Below are 27,830 nucleotides of genomic sequence, written 5' to 3' on the forward strand. Positions count from 1 at the left end.
TTTTAAAAAGAGAGCTTGGTGATAATATGGTGTGAAAATCATCAAATCCAGAAGGTTTGTTTGGATCCTCATTCTGTGTTGGGAAGGGTAAGTTCTGACATGATTTTGGGAACAGCATTATAATAATATTAGTTCTATATGGATTGTTGAGAATAAACAGGACAGGGTCATCTGTGATGATCAAAAAAAAAAGCATATGAAGTCCACGGGGCTTTCAACAACCAATGAAGTAGTTGCCTTCAACATGTACTTTGTGATATTGGTTTCAGAATCTTAAATTTAGACCTATTATTGTTCTTAGGCAACCATAATGAGTGAATATAGGTGATGCTAAAACTTTTCCTACCATGAAGGTGGTTGCAACCACCAGAACAGACTGCCTCTTCCAATTCACCTGACGTCCCAAATTCAATTTCCTCTGCAGTGCTCTACATGATTTCCGATTGCCCTGTTTTCTAAACATGCCCGGTGTGCACAGACTTTTGTGCTCAATTATGAAAAGCATATCCTGTGTGTGAAATAAAGGGTATAAAATTATATGACATCCCATTTCCACAAACCCAGAACACATGTATGTCTCTGGTATGACAGGTACCAAAAATATGAAAAGTTACAGCTAGCTCTACAGAGAATGGAATGAAAATAACTATGAAGATTTCATTTTGGTGTCTCTGAATACATTTTGTATCCACCAGTCATTCTATGTTCAAACAACAAAACATGTTAATGCTTGATTTAACAGTGTTATCCTTTCCAGTGAATTTACACCTCTAAATCCAACTTTCCCAATGATTGTCCCCAAGGGTGGACATTTTATTTCTATATCCGTTTCCATGTTATACTCCCTTTAGAGTGACTATATACTCCATTTCTGCCTCTTAGAGTTGTCTTCTCCTTTAAAACCAAGCTGAAAACTGTTTTCTCTGAAACCTTCTGATTGCATTCCCTTTTACCAAGTTTATTTTTTCAATTTCCTACTGCCCTATTTACATGTCTAATGCAGAAGAACAGTAAGTTTCAGAGTCAGTTATTCTGCAGCATTTTCAATCAAGTATGCCATTTGTTTGCTCAGTGAGCTTGGTCACAATAAAGAACTTCATTAGGACTTTTATTCCTTTGGTGACATGGGGATGTCAACACAGATTTCTTCTACATACACTTATGGAAGGTGCAAAGTCTAGTGCAGCATCTGCCATGTAGCTGACATGATGAATTTCTTCACATCTAGCCTACAAATCCTTACATTAAGAGATGAGCTTGGCTGAACCCTCAATAAATGTACCACTCACAATGTAGTACCCCAATTTTTATAGGCCTCAACCTGTAGCTTCCAATTCACAAATTCCTTTAGAATGAAGGATTCACACATGCCAGGGGATGAATTTTTTATGTTGAAGCCCTGAAGAGACAAATGTAATACATGTGAGACATTTTGAGTGGTAAGATTAAATTGCCTGGAAGAGGAAATGACAGGAAACTTCTGATTAGCAGATAATTCCGGTTCTTAAGAATCCAAGGAGAATGTGAAGGGGAGGTGGACTCACAGAGACTCAAACACAGAGCCCATTTTAATTTTTCTGTGCAAGAGTATGGGGTCTTTTTGCCGAAACATAGACTTGCTTTTTTCACTCTGCAATACCTAAATGAGATTGTCTGCATTGCAGTAGCATGAACAAAGCTTATCAGCCAAATATGGTGGCTATCTCATGTTTTCTCCACTGGATGACAGATTTCAATGAGGAGACTTGACCCCTCCAAGTTCTCTCAACAAAGATGGGTTATTGAAAACCAAAATGAGACCTACCAAGAGAGGTCTGGGCAAGTTGTCATTCTTGCAAACATCTTGGATTAGAGACCCAAATAGCTGAGGTGGCTCAGGTGTGGGCAGGGTAGGTTCTTCAAGCGAGCTGTCCCTGCTTCCATAAGAGCCCCACTGATTCAGCCACTTTCTTAAAGAATGTTCACTTTGAGTACGTTCCTGGTGGGGATCTGAAGAAGAAGTGAGATGATTAGTTGCAGAGTTGAAGTCATAGATACTCATTTACAGCATTTCCAGGTTATGGCACATATGTTGAGTAATTAGAAAGGGAGAAATTGTATCCTTTGTTGTGTAGGAAGGTCTACATTCTGAAATTGGCTCCCAGAACCCATGTGCTCTCCTTCCCCATCTCCTAGAAACTGCTAAGGAAATCTAGAACAGTCTCATGTTCAACTTTTGTGGTGAGAATACTTGTTAGATGGTGCTAGCCACAGCTTGTTGCATTGTACCATGAGGTTTTTAATATATAAAGGTGCAAATTTCCTGATGCTAAGTTTATAGTAAATTCATGGGTAAGATCTCACCTGAAAAAGTAAAAGGCATTTGGTGTTCAAACCAATTGGACATTGATGATCATCTTATTGCATAGTAATTCTCCTCCAATTCATTTATCTTCCCTGGCATTTGGAATGCCTAGCAATTGCCAACTATCTCCCATCATAGGAATCCACCCTTCCGCACACAAGTGCCTGAGCCTACTCCTTAGTCATTCTCTGGCCCACTCATCTGTAGGGATGGCAACTTCAGGCAGCTTAATGGATAACCCACATTTGCAGTCGGTGTCCTTGGTTGTGTGCAATGATCCTCTATGCTCTTATGCTTTGTGACATCTGACCAAGTGAACCAAAATGATTTCTAACTTATCAGCAGTCCCTGCAAAATGAATGCTGATCCAGAGTCGCTTTTCAAAGAAAAGGTGATCAGTAACAAACAGCTGAGTTCAAAGGATTTATTGCTGTGTGAATGCCTTCTCAATAAGATATCTTAACATTTTCTCAAATAATCCCCTTACAGCAAACACTGTAAAATTCAACTGAGGAGCCAAGGTGTAGCCTGATAGATGGCTGTGTTCCATAATCAGACTTTAAAACACATCTACTGGCCACTTCAAGGGTATTGAGTGTATCACCTTTGCATACACATGAGGGCAACTCTCCTGGTGGTAAGAAAGATCAAGAGGGCTCCTGGTTCTGTTGCCTCTTCATGGTACTAGTCTGAATTATAGACTACTTAGCAGAAGTTTTGGTTCATATAAGCCCTGATCCAAATGATTTCAGTTCTCACTCATTTGACCCAAAGCAGCCTAGACATCATTTGACTCAATCCTAATACTACATCCAGTTTAGTAGTCTCTAGGAAAGATGCAAGCAAGAAAAATGTCAGATCTACCTAGAATTCATTTCTGTGCCATTTTCAAAGAAGAGAAAGAAGGAAGAAGAAAGTCAATGCATTATTAAATCCAAGGGCCTATTTCTGTATGTAGCATGTGCAAAGTTTTGTCCAAATTTTACATTAGTACATAGCTTGTCCAGTTTAATGCAACCTGATGTACCTACACTTAAGGACACACAATTGTCTCATGGTCAAACTTCAGGTTGATTGTAAGCCCATGGATAACCGAGATTCATACAAAAGAACTGTTCAGCTGAATCTTCACTAAAGCACTAACACGCATCATCAAGCAAATGAATGGTTATACAAGTGATGTGTGTTATGGAATCATTCTTATTGCATCCATAAGAAGCATATACATTATGGTAAACAACTAGGTATATGAATATTTCTAAATATGGTAGAAATGGAAGATGGAATATGTATTTTATCAAATATGTCTGAGGAAGTTCTAAATGTTTGTGGAAATGCAATTTAAACTTTATTTTTATTCAACCACTTTTAAATGCATGCATAGATGTCATATGAAGCACATTTCATTAACTTTGCACAATAATGTATTCATACCAACTTGTTACAACACGTCTCAATAGGATAGTTTCAGACACCTGCAAGGTTATGGCATCTTTATTCAGCAAATATTGATGTAATAACTAAGACAAGGTTTATATGGAAGCATGGGTTGAATGCTGGTGGACTCACTGATGCTTTATGAAAAAGTGATGAGGACAATGTCCTGAAAAAAATCAGCAGTTTGCAAATTTTAAGGAGTGACAATAGGATGTTAATGATGAAGCCTGCAACAGCATACCATCTACAAAAATTTGCACTTGCCCTGATGGAACAGAACTGACTAGTAGCAGCAGAGACTTTAGAAAACACCATTGACTTGGGGCCAGTGCTGTGGCATAGCAGGTAAAGTCGCCACCTGCAGTGTCAGCATCCCATATGGGTGCTGGTTCGAGTCCCAGCTGCTCCACTTCCAATCAGCTCTCTGCTAAGGCCTGGGAAAGCAGTGGAGGATGGCCCAAGTCCTTGGGCCCCTGCACCCACATGGGAGACCCAGAGGAAGCTCCTGGATCCTGGATCCTTGATCCTGGATCCTGGATGCTGGATCCTGGATCTTGGCTTTGGATTGGCACAGCTCTGGCCATTGCAGCCATTTGGGGAGTGAACCAGTGGATGGAAGACTTCTCTCTATCTGCCTCTTCTTCTCTCTGTGTAACTCTGACTTTCAAATAAATAAATCTTAAAAAAAAGAAAACACCATTGACTTCTCAGAAGGGCCTAGTTTCACAATTAATGCCTGAAAAGTGAGTGATGAACTAAAGATAAATGATCTAAAAACATAATCAAAAGTATCTTCTCTAGCCAGCACCATGGCTCAATAGGTTAATCCTCTGCCTGCGGCACCGGCACCCCAGGTTCTAGTCCCAGTCAGGGTGTCAGATTCTATCCCAGTTGCCCCTCTTCCAGTCCAGCTCTCTGCTGTGGCCCGGGAGTGCAGTGGAGGATGGCCCAAGTCCTTGGGCCCTGCATCCACATGGGAGACCAGGAGAAGCACCTGGCTCCTGGCTTTGGATCAGCGTGGTGCACTGGCCGCAGTGCACCAGCCACAGTGGCCATTGCAGGGTGAACCAATGGAGAAAGGAAGACCTTTCTCTTTGTCTCTCTCTCTGTCCACTATGCCTGTCCAAAAAAAAAAAAAGTGCCTTCTCTTAGTTGAAAGTACCTCATGGATATCATTTTACCAGAAATTTGGTTATTATTGGATGGAATGTGTGGCCTTAATTTAAACTCAGAGAAAGCCTGCAGACACTTTGAGAAAATAGTCCATAACACACTGTTAAAGGAAATGAAGCAAAAGCAAAATCCAAGGTAGTAATGGAGATTCAAATCTATGGAGATTAGAAAATAGAGGACAGAGAGCAAGGTGGGCCTTAACATTTTTGAGAAAGTAGTTATTGAGGTAATGTTAATGAAAGTATAGTGAAAACAAAAGAAGTAGTAATAGGATTCTTATCTTCATAACTCAGAAAATGAACAGCAGAGAGCTGGGTAGACTCGTACCAGGTGGGACCTTGTCAACTTCCCCAACTTGTGCCTCCTCATCAGTCTCTATGCTTGAGCAGGACTCCAGAGGTGTCTGCAATTCCTCTGTTAAAATAAAAAAAAAAAAACAGTTGTCTTAGTATGAATATGCTCAGATACCAGATTCAACTTCTGGTATTGGGACAAAAAATTATTAAATACATGCACTGCTTCCTCATGATAAGTATTTTCTTAAGTTTTTAAGCTTCATGAAAAAAGTTCATGAAAATATACATTATGAAAAAACTATGCATGGATTTAAAAATGATTTTGACCAAAATAAATATATAGATTCCATCTTTATATTTTATTTTTAACTTTAAGTACCACCTTTGAATGAAATATGTGAAGTCCCCTTGCATAAAGGAGAAGGCGAGATCAGATGGGATGAGCTGGCAACATCATAAATGCTCATCCAGTGTCCAGCTGAGAGTCAATCATTGAAAAACATGAAGCTACAAAGTTGTCTTAAATTACAATGTTTTGTGTCCAGTTCTGTACCAGGAAATTCAGTTCTTTCTGGACACAAGCTGTGAGAAGCAGTGAGAAAAATCTTGCAGATATTTTTGGAAAAGTTCTTAGTGTAATATTAAAGGAAGCAAGGAATAACAAGAGTCATGATAACAGTGCAAATTCTAATCATCAGTGATTTACAAAATAGAAGACAGAGAGCTGGATGGGTCCATACCAGTTATGGATCTGAGGTCTTCCTCTACGTGATCTGTGTAATCAGTATCTATGCTTGAAATGGGGGTAGGCACCAGAAGTGGTACCAGGTTATCTGTGGAAAAGAAACCAAAAGGTTATCTAAATTTTTGTTGTCTAAAAATTTGTATAAATATTCTCAGATTCTAGACTCATGTCAACTTCTGATATTGATAAGTTTTGAATCCATTTATCTATCCATCCATGAATGTTTTGAGGCTTCATGGGAAAATTAATTAAAATATATTTTATGAGAAAATGATGTATGGATTTAAAATTTTTGGCCAAATAAACTCCTGTTTTCAATTCTAATTTATATTTTTTATTTTTATCTCTGAGTACATTTCTGCAGGAAATGTCCTCTTAGATAAAAGAAAAGGAAAAAAAGATCCAATAGGGTGAGCTGGTAACTTGGAAATTGTTCATACAGTGTTCAGCTGAGAACCAATAATCAAAAACCATGAAACAAAAAGGTTGTCTTAGCTTAAGGTGCCTCATGTCCAATTTTTTATCATGAAGTTCAATTCTTTCTTTACAGAAATGGAAGATTTCATCCAAAGTAAGAAACATCTTGCAAAGTTTTTTTTTAAAGAAGTTATTAGTGTATTGTTAAGGGGAGTTCAGGAAAAATCAAAGTGGTTAAGTAATTACGGAGATTCTAACCTAGTAAAAATTCTGACATAAAGCTGGGTGGGCCCATATCAAAGGTGGGCTTAGAGTCACCCTTCAGCTCTTCACTTGTTTTAATCAGTGTCACATCCATGGGTTGGCAATCAAGAGATTGCACCTCCTTAGTATCTGTGGAAGGAAAAAACAAAGATTGCCTTGGTTATCAATATTCTCATATAATGGAGTCAGGTCAATTCATGATCAAATGAGCTTTCCAAAATATTTCCTCTAAGCAATAAGATGAATATGATAAAACCACTGATTGGAAAACATAGGAAGGGACTCATGATACATGCCCCCAAGTCCTACTAAACTCACCCTTATCAAATTGCTAGATGTCTCTTAGCTACATCTACCTAGGATTGAATGGTACAAATTTCTAGGCTCATGGGGATTTCTACTAGTCATATTTTGTGATGTTCTTTTTAAACTAATTTGTTTTGCATTCATCATCTTTAACCCTTAAAGCAATCATAAAATTCAGATATTCCTTCCATATTTTACTGGTATGAGCCTGAGTGACAGAATAACTGCCAAAGACAGGGCCACTACTCAATGATGGCACAGGGTTCTAGCTTCCAGAACAATTGGAAGACATCAGAGCAAGTGCTTTGCTCCTCAGTGATGCTGCTTCATTTCACACCCTTTCAAAGAGCACTGGAATCGTGGGATGCTTCAGGTACCCCAGAGTGTCAAAGGAGCCGATATAAAGCAGGCAATACTGTGAGCCTCTTCAATGAGTTTCAACCTGGACATATTAATGATATGTCTGAGAGTACTTCAAAAAGTTTATGGATGAAAGAATTTTAAAGTAGGACTTCATGTTGGTCAAAAATATTTTCACATGATGTCAAAAATATATATTATGAAAAATTATACATTGATTTGAATATGTTTTGTGCCATAAGCCTGACATTTTAATTCCATGTTTCCAAAGAATTTGTGAGGTACTCTCATATGAAAAGGCCCCATTTAAATTAGGTTAGAAAATGAATCCACACAATGGATCATAGCATGAGGTCTCTCAAGCAGTTATGATTTGAACAAGCAATTCTGTACATTAGGGACCTCTTCTCAACTTTTCTTTGGTCTCAAGACATTATGAAACTGCTCCTGAACTGTGGAAGCCTTGAAAAGGCAGGGGCAGTAGAGTCGTGGGCAGTACAACATTGTTCTTGGTACTGGCCCCTGAGCTCTAGAACTGACACTGCCTAAGCACCTTTCTCACACCTGGTGGCCTTGTTATCTGTTTCTCAGCAAAGCCAGTGACCCCAGATGGAGGATCTGCCATGTTCTCATGGAGATCCCAGAAAGCTCTCACCCACAATGTTGTCACTGTCCCCCGAGACATTATTGCAATTCACAGCATTGTCCCCAGTATTGTTGTAGAAAATCATGGGTCTCTTCCGCAAGACTGAATTGGTGGCATCTTTAAATATCTCAGGACAGTTCTGTATTAGAAAGTATGTCAGTGAAATCTGTGACACAAAAGGGTGAAAATAAGGTATTCTTTTTTAATTTTACATAGCCATAAATCATGTCATATGTGAATTTTAACATTATAAGAAACATGAAATTCAGAATTATGAGAAAACTTCAGAGTTAACATAGAATTATATAAACTAGTTTTCTCTCAGAAATAACCATTATACTCTCTAGAATATTGGGTAACTAGGGATTTGCTGAATTGCTAACATTTTCAAATCAATGGCTTCACCATAAAGATAATTTCAATGTCATCCATAAAGGAAGTTTGGCAGGTCATCAAAGAAGGAGGTACCTTTCTCTGAAGGGAGGAGAGAACTTCCACTTTGACCATGGCCTTGTCTAAATATGATCAGAGTTGGTGAACTCAAAAGGCTTCCATAGCCTTGGCAACTCATGACTAGAGCCTAGGGTGATTACTGATGCCATAAACAAGACTGTAAATTTGTTAAGTCAACAACAGAAGTCACTATGCACTTACTCCTCATGTAGGATCTCTGTCCTTAATGTGCTGTACATTGTGATTTAATGCTATAACTAGTACTCAAACAGTATTTTTCACTTGGTGTTTCTATGTGGGTGCAAACTGTTGAAATCTTTACTTCTTTACTTTATACTAAACTGATCTTCTGTATATAAAGAGAATAGAAAATGAATCTTGATGTGAATGGAAGGGGAGAGGGAGCAGGAAATGGGAGGGTTGTGGGTGGGAGGGAAGTTATGGAGGGGGGAAGCCATTGTAATCCATAAGCTGTACTTTGGAAATTTATATTCATTAAATAAAAGTTAAATAAAAAAGGACGTTAGGGGTGAAGATGTATGGTTGCATGGTAAAATCTCTAAAGTATTCAGTATACAAAGACTTGTGAAATACACTGGCCCAATGATATACCTTAAACTTGGGAGGCAGAAATTCTCAGTGAATCCTTTGACAAGAAAGGAGTCAGCTACAAACAGAACTTCTGCTTGACTAGGCTTCCTGTAGCCTTGCTCTGTCTCCCCTCAGCCTTACATTGAGAGGGAGCTCGGGGAGGAACTGTGTCTGCATTTGGAATGTTGTGGCTCTCTTAGGATGCTCTGCATCCAGTGCCAGCAGCAGAGAAGATATAGACAAGCATTTCTCTGAATGAGTCACAGCTGGCAGAGTAAGGTCAAGGTGTGTGGAGCTAAGTGTGCTCATTTTGTGCAAGCAAACAAGGCAGCGTCACTGACAGCCAGGAGAGATGGATGCTACCCCCACTGCCATTGCTCAGCTGAGAAAACCCTGGTGTAGAGACCTGGCTCAAATGTACACAACCTTCAACAATGAGAATTAGAATTGTTGCACCTTATTTGTCCAACAAACCCCAGGTTCCTTTCTATCATAGTGCATGAGTTCCTACTCTCTCCATGGGTAAGTCAAATCACTGTTCTGTCTCCTGAAAGGGAAAGGAGAAGTGACTCACTGCTACCTTTTTCCTACCTAACATGCCGCCCTCCTGTAGCTCCCAGGATAGGATAAATGAACTTAACACTCTGGAGCAGTATCACTAAAATGTTCATTTTAAAAAATGGTCTTTCAGAATTCATATCCTGAATTTCAGATTCCAAAGGGGACCCTGCTCCTCAAGGGCATAAAAATGAGACATCTAATTACCTTCTTCCTTAATTCATCTGCTACCTCTGAGCTTCTGGAAGTTGAATGCCATAGAGGAAGAATTCTTGGGGCAAGACACAATGATAAGTCTGAGGTAGTCATAATTTTGAATGTAGACTGTTGAACAATTTTGTTTAGGGACCCAAACAGGCACTTCAGGATAATCAAATTGGCTTTCGGCAGCTGGGCTAAGAGCCTAAACACAGAAAACGCAGTCATTTTCTTCAGCAACTTGCATATACAAAGAAAATAGGGCACTTTGAATGCCTTTTAACACAACACAATGAAAATACAGAAAATGAACCAACATGTCTAAAAATCACTGCCTGCAGTTTTGGTGAAACCATAGCAATGTGCTTTAACTGCAGCAAACTTTCTGAATACCTAAGTAAGCATAAGTAAATTTTAAAAAACAGTGTTGCATGCCATATGTGTGGCACTGAAAGTTTACTGTTGAAATTAAACAGCACACAAATTGAAAGCACTACCTTCTTTTTAAAGGTAGTAGTACAAGAATGCTGCCTCATGACAAGAGCCCAATGTTATAATTTAACAGACTCAGTCCAAGTTCAAACACATACAAAAATGTTGCATTGTACACCACATATAGACCTCTCAGCTAGCTCTTGGATTATATTTAGGTCAGACCACTGATAAATTGGTCTTATCTCTTGGACCAATGGTATTCCTCCCATATCAATGTCACAAATTCAGAATGTGTACAATGGTGAAGGACTCCATATCAATAACATTAGGAGAGAATTAAGAACTAAGTGACAGAGGCAAAGCCTATATCTTTTTTGATTCTGGCTTTCATTGTGTGACCAGTGAGACCCTTTCACATTGTTCCTTTGTTTAGTGGATAGAGCTCTTAAGCAGATCTAGTATTTTTCTGCATGCTGTGTAGGCTGTGGTTGTGAAGCAGAGTTAAAGTACAGTAATTAATGGCCAGCGCCGTGGCTCACTAGGCTAATCCTCTGCCTTGTGGCACTGGCACACTGGGTTCTAGTCCCAGTCAGGGCACCGGATTCTGTCCCAGTTGCCCCTCTTCCAGGCCAGCTCTATGCTGTGGCCCGGGAGTGCAGTGGAGGATGGCCCAAGTCCTTGGGTCCTGCACCCCATGGGAGACCAGGATAAGTACCTGGCTCCTGCCTTCGGATCAGCGCGGTGCACCAGCCGTGGCGGCCATTGGAGGGTGAACCAACGGCAAAGGAAGACCTTTCTCTCTGTTTCTCTCTCTCACTGTCCACTCTGCCTGTCAAAAAATAAAATAAAATAAAGTACAGTAATTATTGTATCAACACCTCTGAATCGCAGGTACTTTATTCTCGTCCTCTTTCTCAAATACATCAAGCCACTGGTCATACAGCTTGGCTGAAAATATAGTTCCTGGCAGGCTTCGAAGAAAATCCTTATAGAGTTTAAAAGATAAGTCATGTTAATTTGATGCCAAATATATGAGGTTAATTACAAAGAAAAATATTTAATTGAAATATTCAGTTTAATCCCAACTCTCTTCTTAGACATCCAAACTATGACCTCCAATTCTCTGAAGGGCTCATGTGGAAATGGGTGCTTAACTTTCTTCTGACTAAAGCTAGAAGCAAAAAAGAAGCAGCTAGGAAGTTCTGGGAGTGAAGAAAAAGTCTCCTCTTCCTGTGTGAATCATCTTGTTTGTATATTCTAGCAAACTCATTCAAACCTACAGAGTCTGGTTCTGCATCACCCTCAACCCTATCACTTCCCCAAAAGTATAGAAAAATACCTGTTTTACTTGTTTATATCAGACCCAGTGCTTTTAAACCTTAACAACAAAGGTTCTTAATCAAATGAACTAAATATAAATACATGCACTCATTTACAATGTTAAGTGAGGATTTGAGCTTCTGATGGCAGTTATCTGTTGTTCTTGCGGACAAAACTCCCTAACAGCCTCACTCTAGATTTCTTTCACACCTTAACATTTAGTGTTCTCAACATGAAAACAGAGGATTGTGGAATATGCATTTCCAAATTCCCAATAGGTAGGTTGACTTCAGAATGAATCCTTATGTTGGAACATATATGCCCTCTATACAAGGGAATCATACAACTTAATCAAAGCACCAGTCTAGGGCTTAGAGTATTTGGGCTAGATGCATGCAAAGGAAATCTTCTTAACTGATGCGTCAGAATATTGGTCACATCATGTGGCTGATGAACAAGTCTTACCACTGTAAAGTCAGTCCTTCTCCTAAATTTCATGAAACAGTCACATTTTTTGGACAACAGTGAGGGCAGGCTGTCATTGCCTTGCCAGCTTTCCTTCAACTGGTCTCACTAGAAGCCTCAAAACTCTCAATAGCAATGAATATAGAAGATGCATTCCAACAACTACTGCAATTGTAATCCAGGAACAGTTCAGTAGCTCTAATTGACAGCTCAATTCAATTTGGTCCTGATCAAATATTTGTGTCTAGTCTGGACCACCTCTCCAGGTATTTCCCATGGTATTTCCCAAGGATCAGATTTTAAAGCCTTCAGTGGGGTTTCTCTACGTCTTGCTGGAAAGTGACATGAATCTCATGTATGTTCCCTAGTATATGTTGCTATGATCTGAGTATAGTATTTGTCACCTATAAGTCATCAGTGGCCTATTGCTATTTCTCATATGGCCAAACATGGAGGATAAAGAAAGACCAAATGTGATACAGATTCTCATAGGTTTTGAAGGCCCATTTGTAGATATTATCATGTTAACATATTTTTCCATAACTCTTAACAAAATTCAAGTATGTGGAAGGGTATGTGGTTGTTATTATTTTCCCTTTTGCAAGTATTCCTAGATATTTAGAAATTTTTGCATCTTTTGAAACCTACTTATATTTTACATTGATTATATTTTAAGAATTCTAATCCAATTTTGACTGCTGCATCAACTTTTAAATTCAGATTTCTGAGATGTGCCTGATGTTATAGGTGGATTACTGTTCAAATACAACTGTGACTATTGGGCTAAGCCCAATCCAAAAAACAAAGTATACCAAAGGTGATCAAAGTGAAGTCAAGTACAATGGCAGAGTCCTTTGTCCACCACATTCTTTTAAAAAGGCATAAAAGACAGGGGAAATGACTGAAGATTTTCTTTGCATCTATGTGCATTTGTTGATTCATTGTATGGCAAATATTTGCTGACCATCAAAAACTTCTAAGAATGGAGTGTTCAGAGGTCAGTTTGAAGAAAAAGGAAAATTTATCTGACATCCAATGTTTACACAATGAAGGGAGTAGTTGCCTGCTACGATTTCCTGTCTCTTGAGTATTCCATCTATTAAATCTATTAACCTTGGAGTAGTCGTGATGAATGAAACCATCCACATACCTCCATGTTTTGCATACATGATGCTAGAACTCTCCCTACCTGTAATACAGTGGCTGCCACAAGAGGAGATTCATTGCTCCAGTCAACTGTACCTCCGGAACTTATTTTTTGCTTCAGGGCTGTGTAAGATGCTATGCTTCCTGGTTTCCTGAATATTCCCTCTGCCTGTGATCCTTTGTCAATAAAGTAAAGTAAATCCTATGGCAAATAAAAAGGAGAACAAGAGGTAGGGCATTCCAGATCCAGAAGCCTTGAACAAAGGCTTATTTCCATTTATTTTCACAATACTGTTGTATTAATACAAAGATAAGAGATTCAATGTAGTTCACAGATACAATTCTAAGAATATAATGATGCTTCCCTCTCTGCCCTTCCTCTATATCCACTCACGCTCTCTCCCCACCTTTCACCCCTACTTTATTTTCTTTTTTTCTTTCCAATTTAGACAAAAACAGCAAGAGTGTGTGAGGGGACACTGAGAGAGCTGAAAGGAATGAAGGAAATTGTTTTGGGATCTCTGAATATATTTTTAACACTTCCATCTGAAGAATTTCAACATGCTTTTATCATATTTTCTTTTTCAGTGCACTGAACTTTTAAATCAAACTTCTCTGATTCAAGCTTCTAATGAACCACTCTTTATTAATTATTAATTTACTATGCTTTTCTCAGTACTTCCTTGATCTTGCCCACATAGGGAAACTTAGCTGTCACACTTATTTATCATTGGTTTACTATGCTTCAGTGACTGTGACCCATTCCTACTTCCTGTAGTCCCTTGTACTCATTTAAATCCAGGCTAAAAATCCATCTCTTCCCTGAATCTATCTCGGACTGCATTCTCTACTCACCAGATTTTCATTTCCTATTTCTCCACCTTCATGCCCATGGGAGAAGGTAAAGGATTTTCAGGGTCAGGTATTCTAGGAATGTTTAATCTACTAGCCCACTCATTTTCACTCTAACTTTGGGCATTGAACACAACCTTAACTAATACTTTCTTTTTATCCGCTGTTGATGTCTGGATGATGATCCTAGCAACTCCTTAAACTTGTTGCAAATTCTACAAGGTCTGGACAATATTTAACATGAAACTAACTTGATAAACTCCTTCCCACCTAGCATAACACTCCCTACATCTAGTAGAGTACATGGGAGTACTGGACAATCAACAAATAGGGTGATTATGAAGTATATTAATTGGAAATAAAATGGGCCACATTCTCACATGATAGAAGCATGAATATATGCCAAAGGATGTATGGAAGCATTTGAGCTACAAATAGCATACCTGTGAGATATGCTGAGTTGCAAGATTGAGTCATTTGAATGAGGAGGAAGCAATGAAAGGACACTGAAAACTCATGCAGAGTTCAAGGAAGAGGTTAAAGGAGAATCTGAGGGTGAGGTGGACACAGTGGTTCAGTCACACATAGCCCTTTGTGGTTTTTCTGATCAGTTCTATGTGGATCTTAGCTGAAATCAGTGGAACCAATAAGAATATCATTTTTTTGCTTTTGTGCCTGACTGTGAAATCTAAATCTGATTTTTCTTCCTTGAAGCAATACTAATAAAGCATTTCAGCCAAAGGAAGGGGCTGACACAAGATTTCCTCATCTGGAAACCGAATAACAGGAGGACACCTAACTCTCAACATTGCTGTCCTTGGAGGGTTGTAGAAAATTGAAGCGAGACCTACCAAAAGTGGGCTAGTCAGTTTTTTCTTCCTAGACAGCACCAAGAGGGAGGCTGCATGGAACTGGACTGACAAAGGAGCTGCTGAAGAGTCCCCCTTGGTCAGATCACGCCACTTTTTGCTCTTGTTCGGCCTGAACAGTCGGGTCATATGCCTACCTGGAGAGGAAAGGAGGTTATTAGAGTAGATGAGTGAACTAGATTCTAGTTTCCACCTTTCTATTTGACAGATATTTTCAGCCATAGTTAGAGAAAAGAGAGAAGTTGTGTTATTTATTGTGTAGAAACTCCTACATTCTGAAATCGGCCAATCGCATTCATGTGGTATTGATGAATTCTTCTTTCCCATTTCCTGTAAACTTGTAGATAGGAAGCAGATATTTAGCCTAGTGGTTAAATACCCGAGTCCCATAGTTTGATTTCCAACTCTTCCTCTTGATTCCAGATCTTTCCGAATGCAGACTCTGGGAAGGAGGCAGCACTGAGGACTCAAGAAATTGGGTTCCTCTCAAGGGAGATCTGATTAAATTTACAGATCCCAGTGTTGGCCCTGACCCAGCCATGACCCTTTCTGGCCATTTGGGGAGTGAATTGAAGGATATGAAATTTCTATCTCACTGTGATATTCTCTCTCTCTCGCTCACTCTCTTTCTCTCTTCCCCTTTAAAATCAACTGCCAATGAAATACAGAGGTTTGAAGAGACTCAGGTTCAGTAGAAGATGGTCCAAGTCTTTGGGCCCCTGTGCCACGTGGGAGACCTGGAAGAAGCTCATGTCTCCTGGCTTCAGATCAGCACAGCTCTGGCTGTTGTGGCCATCTAGGGAGTGAACCAGTGGATGGAAGACTCCTCTCCCTCTCTCTCTCTCTCTCTGCCTTTTCTCTCTGTGTATAAGTCTGACTTTCAAATAAATAAATAAATCTTAAAAAAAAAAAAAAGAAAATCAGTTACTGCCACCATATTTCTCATTTTCCTAACAAGTTTCTTAGCAGAGATACATCTATAAAAAGAACACTGGAATGATAGCAGGAAAATGGAAAGCAGGAAGCTCAGAAACCCCTAACCACAAAGATTCAGTCCGGGTCTAATCTAGATCTGTGTCTGAAGCAGATGTGTAAAGTCAGCTTGCTGTGGGCTCATTCAGAGTCCATTCAAGGGGCCACCATTGAAACATAACTGGTTAAGCTGCTGCCTGAGATACTGCATCCCATATGGCCACTGGTTCAAGTCCTGGCTGCTTGACTTCCCTTCTAGTGCCCTGCTAATGCACCAGGGAAAGCAGCAGAATATGGTCCAGATCCTTGGGCCCCTACACCCATGTGGGGGACACAGGTGAAGAAGCTCCTCGCTTCTGACTTTGGCCTGGCCGAGCCCTGGCTGTTGGAGCCATTTGGGGAGTGAATCATGGGATGGAAGATCTCTTTCTCTCTCTCTCTCTAATCCTGCTTTTCCAAATAAATAAAATAAATATTTAAAAAAGATTCAGTTCAGGCTACAACCCCTCAGCCACTTCTGCCCAAGGCAGAACAGATCCCAGTTCAACTGCACAAATCTTTGCTCTCCTAGAGATCTTCCACTTTGTGTCTAAGTCATGCAGTAAATTGATCACCTGCTGCTCTCAGCTGAGATTCAGAGATAAGCCCAGGGATGGGAAAGTCATGACTTCTCAGAAGCTGCACTGTAATGTGACATAGGTGGGTATGGGCACAACTATGTACAGAAAATACCCAGGGCATCCAGAGAAGACTAAAGACCTAACACAGAGAAATGAAGACAAACTTCTAGACCAGAGTTTGGTCTTTGAATGGATTCTGTAAGCCTGAATTTGCATGGGCATAGGGTTTCTGTTTCTACTGCTCCCCTTCCCCCATGGAGAGGAGCTTTGGGTCATGAATTTCTTACCAGGGATGTGACCTGAAAGAAGGAAGTTGCTGAAAAAGAAAGGACTCACCACTCTTGCACTGGCCTGTGGCCTGGCACCTGGGTTTCAGAATGAAATAGCCGCATACATGTGAGCACAACTCTTCTAAGGTAGATTCGTGGAGGCTGGGAAGAACGACAGCATTCTCAGATGCAGGTGACGGGTGCTCAGCTCGAAGGTAGGTTGTTTGAATTGTGTATATATTTTCGTGTCCTATGCAGAGAAAAATTTCAATATAGATCAGGCTGATGGGGATGATCAAACATGCCTTGTCATCAGCATGGGTACCACACTAGGGCCTGCTGAAGTTCTCCTGGGCCTTTGGGAAAGAAGAGGGCTGTCTTGTGAGTGAGTATCATGCAAACTCTCTGAAGAGACACCATGTAAAGCAGGTGTCCCAGCAAGGAACTTTTCAAAAGTAAAGAGAACAAAAGTGGAAACCTGTTGCCTAGTTTGGAATGCATACATCCCTCTCTGCATTCCATGTTGGTGACATCTGCTGTTTCCATCAGAAAATATATAAGGCCTCCTGATTTTCTGCCTTGACACCGACTAGATTTTTATGTCTCCTGCAAGTTACTTGACCCCACTATGATTACCTTCATCATTTTCAATCCTTAACCTCCCTTGTCACATAAACATCTAAGTGCAAATGCATGACGAAACATCAGTGGTTAACATTCTGTGAATTATTAGACCATACATGTCATGAGTTGCTGTGATCAATAATCTCACTTCTGTGCTGGCAATCAAGAGAGACTTCATTTCATGTTGTCAGCTCTATAGTCAGGACTGCTCAAGAGCAGTGGAACCATGGTTTGCTGTGACCATTCCCTCTCAGGGGCCCTCCCAGCTAACTAGCCAAGGGAAGGCAACAGGGTGTTGGAAACCTAGAGGCATTGTGCAAAGTGCTGTTTCCAGAGTGCAAACCCAGTCATTTATTTTACTCTTACATCCTTGAAATTGCTGGTGACCCAAGAAATTCTCAGAGATCCTATAATAGAGGGTCGATATTTATCACAAAAGTGAAGATGCCTGTGGTGATTCCTGTGTCCCGCATTGAACTGCCTGGGTCTGATCCCTGTCCATAGTTCTTAATTTCAGCCTTCTGCTAATGCAGACCTTGGGAGGCAGACATGATGGCTTGAAAAGCTGGATTCCTGCCACTCATATGGGAGAACTGGATTGAGTTTCTGGTTCCTGGCTTCTGGCTCCTGCCTCAGGAGCCATTTAGCACTTACTCAGTCTCTCCTGACTCTCTCTCTCTGCTTCTCAGAAAATAAATTTTAAAAATTTAAATATCCTGTACCTTAAGATGTATATTTTGATATTTTATTAATTTACTATAAAGGCAGAGTTAGAGAGGGGAGGTGGAGAGAGAGATCTTCCATCTGCTGGTTCATTCCCCAAATGGCTGCAATGGCCGGGGCTGGGCTAGGTTGAAGTCAAGAGCCAACAGCTTCATCTGGGTCTCCCATGTGGGTGAAGAGGCCCAAGTCTTGGGCCATCCTCTGCTTCTTTCCTAGGTCCACTTGTGGGGAGCCAGATGAAAAGTGGTACAATCAGGACACGAATCAGCCCCATATGCGATGCCAGCATTGCAGACAGTGGCTTAACCTTCTACACCACAGTGCCGGACCCAAGATGGGTTTTTTTTTTTTTTTACAAAGAATAAATGTTCTCTTTTTTCCATTTACAATCTATCACTGAATTTTACTTTTTAATTTATTTTTTTTTTCATTTTCATCAGGCAAGATAGTGAACAAGAATTATAGTAACTTCTGTCTTACAGGAAAAGAAACTTCCATGACTTTAGCACAATAAAACCAAAATGTCAGGATGCACAGGAGTTAATCAACACTTGAGTGTTGAGAGCCTGTTAAAGTACACATTCAGGATGGCAGCCAAGGGGCCACCATGAATGATAAGCTCTTAAAATCTTCAGAGCCAGTAGTGAAGTATGAACCTGTTCTATGCCTACGTGTAGAACATGTGTTATGTAAATTAAAAGCCTTTTGTTAAAATATATTGCCAGTTTTTACCATTTTTACATTATTTTATTGCCAAATAACTTTTGCAAAGATGTCAACGTTCAGTGAAAACACAAAAAAATAAACAAACGTGCATTGTGCAGGTGGAAGTTTCCTCAGATGCACTCAGCGATTCCTGTATTCTGAGACTGCAGTATATCTTTCCAAAAAAGAAATTTCATATTTAAATTTTACAGATTACGTGAAGACATCCTAAGTTACACATGAAAGTGCTTCCAAGATTGTTGAACTGTAAGCAGGTAAGAGGAAATGCTGTGTGATCTTCCTAGGAATCATCTTCAACATTTTACTGCAAGGTCTGTGACAAACATTCTCCCTCCTCTCCTTCTAACCACTCTGTTTCTATTAAGGACATGAACAAGTTTGCTCATCCTTGAATTGTTTGTTCTGTAGCTAAATTGCTCCAAAACTATCTTAGGAGAGGTATAATCCTTTTATCAATGACCTCTAGATCAAATGCTACAAAACTCAACCTTACAGGCCTTTCTATCAGAAATGTGATTATTTTGATTTTCTTATTACACTGATACACATTCTGGGCATAGATTTGGCATTAAACAAATCTTACCAATAAGAGGCTGTGGAACCTCTTCATTTGCAGAGTTGACCAAGAGTTGGTAGTCTTTTTCAGAGCCCTTGGAGAAAAAAGAATGAAGCATCACAACAAATCATCAGTACATACCTTCAGGACTTATTTCCTTAGTGTTTCCACATTTCCAAACAAGAAAAGGACCGGACCAGTGTAAATGCTATTCCATCCAATGGGGTGACCACAGTTTTTGAGTTAGCAAGACTGGTTTGTTTAAGTACCTCCTGTCCCTCTTAGAACCTCCAGGAATCTACCCCACATTTTTGCTGTATCGCTGTTGATAAGCCATGTATCTGTGGACCACAGTGTAGTTGGCTGGGTGCTTTCTGTGTGCTCCATGGAATGAGAAATCACATTTATGCCTTTTCAAAAGGAAAGTCTGATCCTGAGAATTCTGCCTTCTGCTATCCAGTTTCCTTAGAGAATGTTGCGTTTACCCTCACATGTCCTTGTCCACACAACCCTTTTGCCTATGGAGTCACACACCTGCCATGACTATGCTTAAACCAAATAACACTTGGAGGATATCATAAGATACCTTGAAAGAGCAGAATGTCAGCCCACTGGCTTCCATTCAGACAAGCCTCATTCTGGAGACAAAAGGGACAAGGACTCTAATCTGAGGAATAGGCCAGCTCCAGGAAACAATCCCCCTAGCAGCTCTGGAAATGCTAGTTGAAACCAACACACCTACACTGTGTATCTCTTAAATAACTTTCGTGTCTTCCAAAGGAGACTGAAGCAAAAACATGATTCAGATGGAGTTAGTGTGGAATGCTAGTATGATTGCTCTTGATTCCTGATGAGAACACAAGACCTTGACATTACAGAGTATCCCAGAGAAGAAGGCTATCTCACACATGCATGCACACACACACACACACATACACACACAGACGCAGCATAATATTCTCAAAACTGTTCTGCCAATAGGAAGTGAGACCTCAGAAAAGTCATTTCTTTTAAGGTAGGAGTTAAAAAGCTTCTGTTGAAATACCTTGACTTGGACATAGACAAACTCTTTGTCAAAATGGAATGATTTCTTGTCTGATGATACCAGTCACTTCAACAAAGGAAAACACTGCATACTAAAGAAAATGAACTATGTTTTTTAAATCAATGTCCTGTGACCCACCCCCCTAACAACTGACTCTGTTCCAAGACTGGATTGCATTCCTGGCTCCAGGCTTCAGCTCCAGAACACCCCAGTGCATAGTGTGCATTCAGGCACTAAACCAATGAGTTGGACCTCTCTATACAAGCTTCTTTCTCTCTGTTTTTCTCTATATACATCTCTGCCATTGTATTTCTGTCTGTCTGTCTCTCTCTGTACATGTCTTTTTGAAAATATATCAGTCACAAAAAATCAAGGTTGCTATTTAAAAGTGGCTGTTAGTTACTTACAGTTAATCCTAGTACTGGCAGTGATAGGTTGATGACATCATTCGCTGTGTCTAAATTGGTTACTGTCACAATTATAGACTGTAAAAGGAAAAGGAGAAAAACATTGCTGAAATGGAAGAATTTTGGAGCACATGACAAAATTATTATCAATTGTTACCCATAAGTTAAACACAAAGTTTGTTTTTAAAGTTCACAAAGTGTAAAGTAGAGCACTAGTCCTTAGTTAGAACTTATTTTCATTCCTTTATATAACAGGAAGCCAATAGAAAAAATTTCAGTAAAGCATATAATTCTTTTTAAATAAAGAAGCTATGACACTCAAAATAAAACAGCTTAGGTGAGGTAAACAAATGCTGCAAATGCTGAGAGGGCATTTATTTTAGTACCATAACTTCTCACACATTCATTTCTAGTCCCTTAAGAACTGGCTATCACAGCCACTCTTGTTTGACCAACCAGAATGGAAGGAGCACTTTATCTGAGTTAATCACCAAACTTACGGAGACAATAAATCCAGGGCTTACAACTGAATGTTTTAGAAATTGAAGTTCCATTCCCAGCTCTGCCAGTCAAGAAGGGATCTAAAACAGCTCTCTATTGCCCTCACATTCACAGATTCCTCTATGGAAACCGGAGATGATTTACAGAAAAATCACATGAATAGTGTTTGTGAAATCAAATCTAGAGTTCACTAGATACTATACAAGACATTGTTTTTAAATAAGATAATATAGAAGCAAGAGCATGTATCATGGATTTAGTTGGAGAAATCAGACAAATCCATAATGAGGTCTGGGTCCTCTAATAAGCAATGCTTAAAGGGAACAAATAAATAGCAAAATTGGACTCCCACAGGCCTTAAGTATATTAAAACAAACTGGGTAGAAATATATTTCCAATTTATTTCTTTCCTTTGAATTCTTTTTTATAGGAAGATTGTCTTTATTATGTTTCATCCCCTGATGTTCTCTTAATAAAAGGGCATTTGTTAAGGAAATCAGAAAAAAGTATGATTGTAATTTACTAAACAATTTCATTCATTGGATACCATGCTCCTAATTTTTCTTGTTCTTTTTCTTCAATTAGATTTTTTATTTATAAATATAAATTTCCAAAGTACAGTTTATTGATTACAATGGCTTCCTCCCCCATAATTTCCCTCCCATTCGCACCCCTCCCATCTCCTGCTCCCTCTCCCATTCCATTCACATCAAGATTCATTTTCAATTATCTTTATATACAGAAGATCAATTTAGTATATATTAAGTAAAGATTTCATCAGTTTGCACCCACACAGAAACACAAAGTGTAAAATATTGTTTCAGTACTAGTTATAGCATTACTTCACATTGGAAAACACATTAAGGACAGATCCCACATGAGAAGTAAGTACACAGTGACTCCTATTGTTGACTTAACAATTTGACACTCTTGTTTATGGCATCAGTAATCTCCCTAGGCTCTAGTCATGAGTTGCCAAGGCAATGGAAGCCTTTTGAGTTCGCCAACTTCGATCTTATTCAGACAGGGTCATAGTCAAAGTAGAAGTTCTCTCCTCCCTTCAGAGAAAGGTACCTCCTTCTTTGATGGCCCCGTTCTTTCCACTGGGATCTGACTCACAGAGATCTTTCATTTAGGTCTTTTTTTCCAGAGTGTCTTGGCTTTCCATGCCTAAAATCACTTTTCTATACTAGCCTTATTTCCTCCTAAAATATTTTGTGTGATCTAAACTTACTATAAAGAACAAAGAAATGAGATATCTGGGATATCTAGTGCACAACAGTTCATAAATCAAATTTTACTCAATTGAAGCTATTCTTCCCAACAGCATGGGAAAATGAGGTAGAAACATGCTGATCTCCTAAAAGTGTGATCCCTCCAAGTCAATTCAGTCCTGATATTTTATAGAAAGGAACACCTTTCCAAAATCCACTCTATGTGGAACAACAGCTCAATGCAATACTTGACCCTGGAGTTCACCCTATCAGGAAATGGAGCATTATAGGAGTCAACTGATAAAATGGGAGCATGAATGGTAGATTACAATATTATATCAGTGTTCAGTTTACAGGTGGAGACTGTATAACCACTGTACTGCCTGGAAATACACAGGCATTCAGTACTGAAGGGCTTTAGTGAATGTAACTGGCCTTTGGAAATAGATATTCACATGCAAATGCCTAGATAAACCAGAAAAAATAAATAGTAATGCAAGTGGGGCAAAATGGTACCAAAAAGGAACCTTGGGATAAAAAACATTTGATATAGTTAGCACTCTTTTGTACATTTCTGTATGTTGACAAGTCTCCAAAATAAACAAAAGTATTTTAAAATAAAGTAGATATCATTAAAAAATGAAAATAAGAAGCAACAAAGGGACAAATACCATATGTTCTCCCTGATCGGTGACAACTGACTGAACACCAAAAAGGAAACCTGTTGAAGTGAAATGGACACTATGGGAAACGGTGACTTGATCAGCATAGCCCTGACTGTTAATGAACAACTTAATACATTATCCCTCTTAGTAGTTTTTTTGTCTGTTCTACTTAATATGACTGGTTTAATTCTGTAATTAATACACAGTTATTCTTAAGTGTTGAAAATTAACTGAAATGTGATCCCTGTTAAACATAAGAGTGGGAATAAGAGAGGGAAGAGATGTATAATTTGGGACATGCTCAAGCTGACTTGCCCCAAATGGTAGAGTTAGAAACATACCAGGGGATTCCAATTCAATCCCATCAAGGTGGCATGTACTAATGCCATCTCACTATTCCAAGTGATCAATTTCAGTTCACAATTGATCATAATGATAGGACTAAGAGTCAAAGGGAGCACATAAGCAAGTCTAGTACCTGCTAACACTAACCGATAGAATAAATAAAGGGGAGAGTGATCCAACATGGGAAGTGAGATACTCAGCAGACTCATAGAATGGCAGATGTCCTAAATAGCACTCTGGCCTCAGAATCAGCCCTAAAGGCATTCGGATCTGGCTGAAAAGCCCATGAGAGTATTTCAGGCATGGAAAGCCAAGACACTCTGGCAAAAGATCTCTGTGAGTGAGATCCCAGTGGAAAGAACAGGTCATCAAAGAAGGAGGTACCTTTCTCTGAAGGGAGGAGAGAACCTCCACTTTGACTATGACCTTGTCTAAACAAGATAAGAGTCAGAGAACTCAGAGGGCTTCCATAGCCTTGGAAACTCATGACTGGAGCATAGGGAGATTACTGATGCCATAGACAGGAGTGTCAATTGGTAAAGTCAACAACAGGAGTCACTGTGCACTTACTCCTCATGTAGGATCTCTGTCCTTAATGTGCCGTGCATTGAGATTTAATGCTATAATGAGTACTCAAACAATATATTTCACTTTGTGTTTCTATGGGGGTGCAAACTGTTGAAATCTTTACTTAATGCATACTAAACTGATCTTCTGTAAAAAAAAAAAAAAAGAAATTATCAATTCCCAACTTGACTCTCACTGGGATTAAACATGACAATAGGTCTGATCTGATTTCATCATCATTTTAAAAAAAATCATCTATTATTTTTCATTTTATGTTTCTGTGTGGGAGCAAACTGTTGAAATCCTTACTTAATGTATACTAAGCTGATCTTCTGTATATTAAGATAATCGAAAATGAATCTTGATGTGAATGGAAGGGGAGAGGGAGTGGGAAAGGGGAGGGTTGTGGGTGGGAGGGACGGTATGGGGGGGAAGCCATTGTAATCCATAAGTCGTACTTTGGAAATTTATATTCATTAAATAAAAGTTAAAAAAAAAAGAAAGAAATGTTTTAATTCCAAAAGAAATACCACCTTGTGGAAAATACTTTAATAAAGCAAAACACTACAGTTTATGTACATTTAACAGGTATTATTTCTGAGCATGCCCATTCAGATACTACTGGTTATTATTGCTTCATATTACCAGTAAATTACTTTTTATGTATACAAAGACATAGAACTATATGTGAAAATATATTTTCCCATATGGTCCTTTCCAAATGCTCGCTCACTTGCTCTCTCTCCCTCCTCTCTCTCCCCCTTCCATTGCTAATCACCTCCACACACACACACACATACACACACACGCACAACTTCTTTGTCTCTCACAATCCCTGCCTCTATTCCTGTCTACCTCCCTTTTACTCTAAGTAGGAACTTGAAGCTTCAATTGAATAAACACACTTACAGAAGTACTTCTGTTCATAGCCTCAATGTTGATTTCAGTAAGGATGCTATGCATGTAGTTCTCTTCTTTGGCTAAATTTATTTGCCTAATAAAATTCAGTAATAACCAAAAATAGATGAATTAGCTATCGGCACATTTCAGATCAATCCATATTGCAAAAATTTCTGTATATTTGATGTTTTATACATATACATATATATATTACAGTATAATTCAGCAAGATCAAAGTATGGATAGGAACTATAAACAAAAATAATTCTGGAAAATAAGACATGGTCCAGAGACTCACAGGTGGCACTGTGATCCACTACTCAAAGTACTCCTGCCTGGATTGAAGGCCCTGTAACCTTCTAGGGTTGAAGAGTAGGAGGGGGCAATTACTTTGAGCCTCACTCAGTAGAGTAAGCTGCACTCACAGGAATGTAATACATAATGAGAATAACGTTAGCTCCAAGCCACAGGCTGGCAAAAAGGAAAAGATGAGAGGGGCATTTAACTTCCTCAACAATAAAGCATGCATGTAAATGAGGGAATATTATTGAAAGCATATGCAGAAGTCCAAATCAGAAATTATTTGAGGACAGTTTAACAAAGTATCTATTTTTAATAGTGAAATAATTTGGGGCCATGGCTTGCAGAAATTTACACACTTCTATCACAAACTAAAGATTCAAAGCATGTATTCTGGCCAAATACCTTTCAAGTAATGAATACCATTTTTCTTTTATCGCTGAAGATCTGCAATTAGACAAATGGGAAAAATTAGATGTCACAAAACATAGATTCTACCATGCTGGGACGGTCATTGCAGATTACCATCCAGAAGGCAGTGGCGGCTGGTGGGAATGCAGGTGTAGGTAGTTCTCTCATACTCAGGTTCTCGATGAACTCTGCTCTTGTACAGCAACGTCACAAGGATGGAAACAGGTTTCACAGTGAAAGACACTGATTTGGAATTTAAGCATTAAATTTAAATTTAAACAGTAGACTATGGGATGCAAGCTCTGTGACCATGGGAAAGTATGTGAACTGTTGTAAGCCTCAGTCTCCACAACTGAAAAAGTGGTTAATTAAACCTCAGAGAGTTCTTGAATCTCACTTGCTCTCTCCTATTTCTTTATCCTCCACCATCTCCTTCTTATTGATCCTTTATCTCTAAATAATAACTTTCTTCAAACTGAAGTTTTGGTGGAACTGAATCCCCTTTGTGAACCTAAATGGCCATAAGAACACAAAATAGCCCTACTCTGTGTAAACAACTACTTTTTAGCTATTAACTTCACAGATGCCCACTATAAAGGGTCAAACACTAATAATTTTTCTGAGTTGAATGCCATACACTTGTTGTGCTAAAGTTTAGTATGTGCAAAGGAACTGGTGAGCAACTATCAATGACGAATATATGAGAAGTCTATAAATTCATCTGAAACTCTACTGGGGAAGATAATACCTGCATCTTGAGGGGAGTGATGTCGGACAGTGGATTGTATTTCAAGCCTCACTCCCTCCAATTTTCTTTCTAAACACCAAACACCTACTCCCCAAGTAGCTCCCAGAGCCCCTTTGAAAAGTCATTGCTGGAAAAAAAAATGAAGTTACTACACTAATTCCCACTATTTGACTATCCTTTCAGTGGTATTTGCATACAAAAACCTCTTGGGAGAAAGCACAATGCAGCCAAGTGCTATGACTAGAGGTCAAAATGTGAAGCAGTGCCATATTACATGAGCAGATTAAGATGCTTTTCTTTTCAAAAAGAAGTTTGGACAAAAATTTAATGACTTTTTTCTATCTATCCTGGACAAGAGGTGGTCAACTGTGTCCTTCCATGTCCAAGTAAAACAAGATAGAGTTGTGGTACTTACGGGAAAGTGGCCACAAAATTCAACAGTGGCCATCCCAGACGGAACGATCTCTCGACTAAACAGGGTTTGCCTTTTCTCTGTGTATCACGTCCACATTCAGCTATCCATAGGTGGTTCACTGGTATTCTGTAGTTTATGTTGAGAGACTTCTCATAGCTAGGAAAGATAATCAAGCAAAGTCTCTGTTAGTTGGCTACTTGACAAAATTCTCAACAGCTGAGCTCCTGAGGAAACCCAGGTTCTCCCTGTTTCAGGACAACCACCTCTCCTTCACATCTGTTTCCCTCAGTGCAGAGCACAGAGAGGCCTTCACCAAGAGTGTCCTCAGAAAAGGCTGGCCCAGGAAGACCTGAACACACAGAACTGCAGGTAGCCAATAGCTACCAATGGACTGCTCTTTCTCTGAATGCTGACTATGGGGCATGGAGCACACTCTGTATATTAAAGATACTACTTTTTGAGAGAGTCACTCTTATTATCTACATATCATGTACTTCAAAAAGTACTTCAGAGGCCAAAGATTGAAAATGGCCTTTGTGAAGAAACAATTAAATCCTCTTCATTATTGCATACAAACTAAAATTCACTTACCGTACAAAGTGCATACATGTCACTTGATCAAGTACTTGCTGAACTTGGTTACTAGATCACCCTAAAATGTCAGCAAGTTTCCCCAGAACCTGAAGGTGGGCTGAAGTCTAAGGGAACCTAAGTCACCCAGTTTCTCTCTCGGGATAAGAGGAACAATGCTGCACTGATTCGGGGTGACTGATTTGACCAAATTAATTGAATCAAGGCATAACACAATGTTCCATTGTGAGAGTGAGGTGTTACAAAGAAGAAATAAGTTTGTTCACATAATGGGGTTATTTCTTTACAAAGTATATTATTGCTTAACAAAGAAGCTTGTCATACTGATAGTGACTGTGAATGTACCCAACCATTTA

The 27,830-nt window shown here is 39.3% G+C and overlaps 1 protein-coding gene across 1 annotated transcript; it reads right to left on the bottom strand.

The window, feature by feature from the left end:
* Positions 1–848: 848 nt before the first annotated feature.
* On the bottom strand, positions 849–27,297 carry LOC103350538 (rho GTPase-activating protein 20). Its single transcript, XM_070047809.2, has 15 exons — positions 26,884–27,297; positions 25,715–25,756; positions 25,019–25,103; positions 20,818–20,895; positions 19,393–19,459; positions 16,804–16,986; positions 14,858–15,012; positions 13,198–13,356; positions 11,102–11,208; positions 9,798–9,993; positions 7,998–8,154; positions 6,671–6,805; positions 5,991–6,083; positions 5,282–5,368; positions 849–1,989 (listed from the first exon to the last, which is right to left on the bottom strand). Exons 3-15 carry the CDS (start codon positions 25,070–25,072, stop codon positions 1,733–1,735), a joined length of 1,728 nt encoding a protein of 575 aa, XP_069903910.2. The 5' UTR covers positions 25,073–25,103; positions 25,715–25,756; positions 26,884–27,297; the 3' UTR covers positions 849–1,732.
* Between the last annotated feature and the right edge of the window lie 533 nt (positions 27,298–27,830).

Source organism: Oryctolagus cuniculus, chromosome 1, assembly GCF_051225735.1.
Source record: "Oryctolagus cuniculus isolate XC-2025 breed Fujian yellow rabbit chromosome 1, ASM5122573v1, whole genome shotgun sequence".
NCBI lineage: Eukaryota > Metazoa > Chordata > Mammalia > Lagomorpha > Leporidae > Oryctolagus > Oryctolagus cuniculus.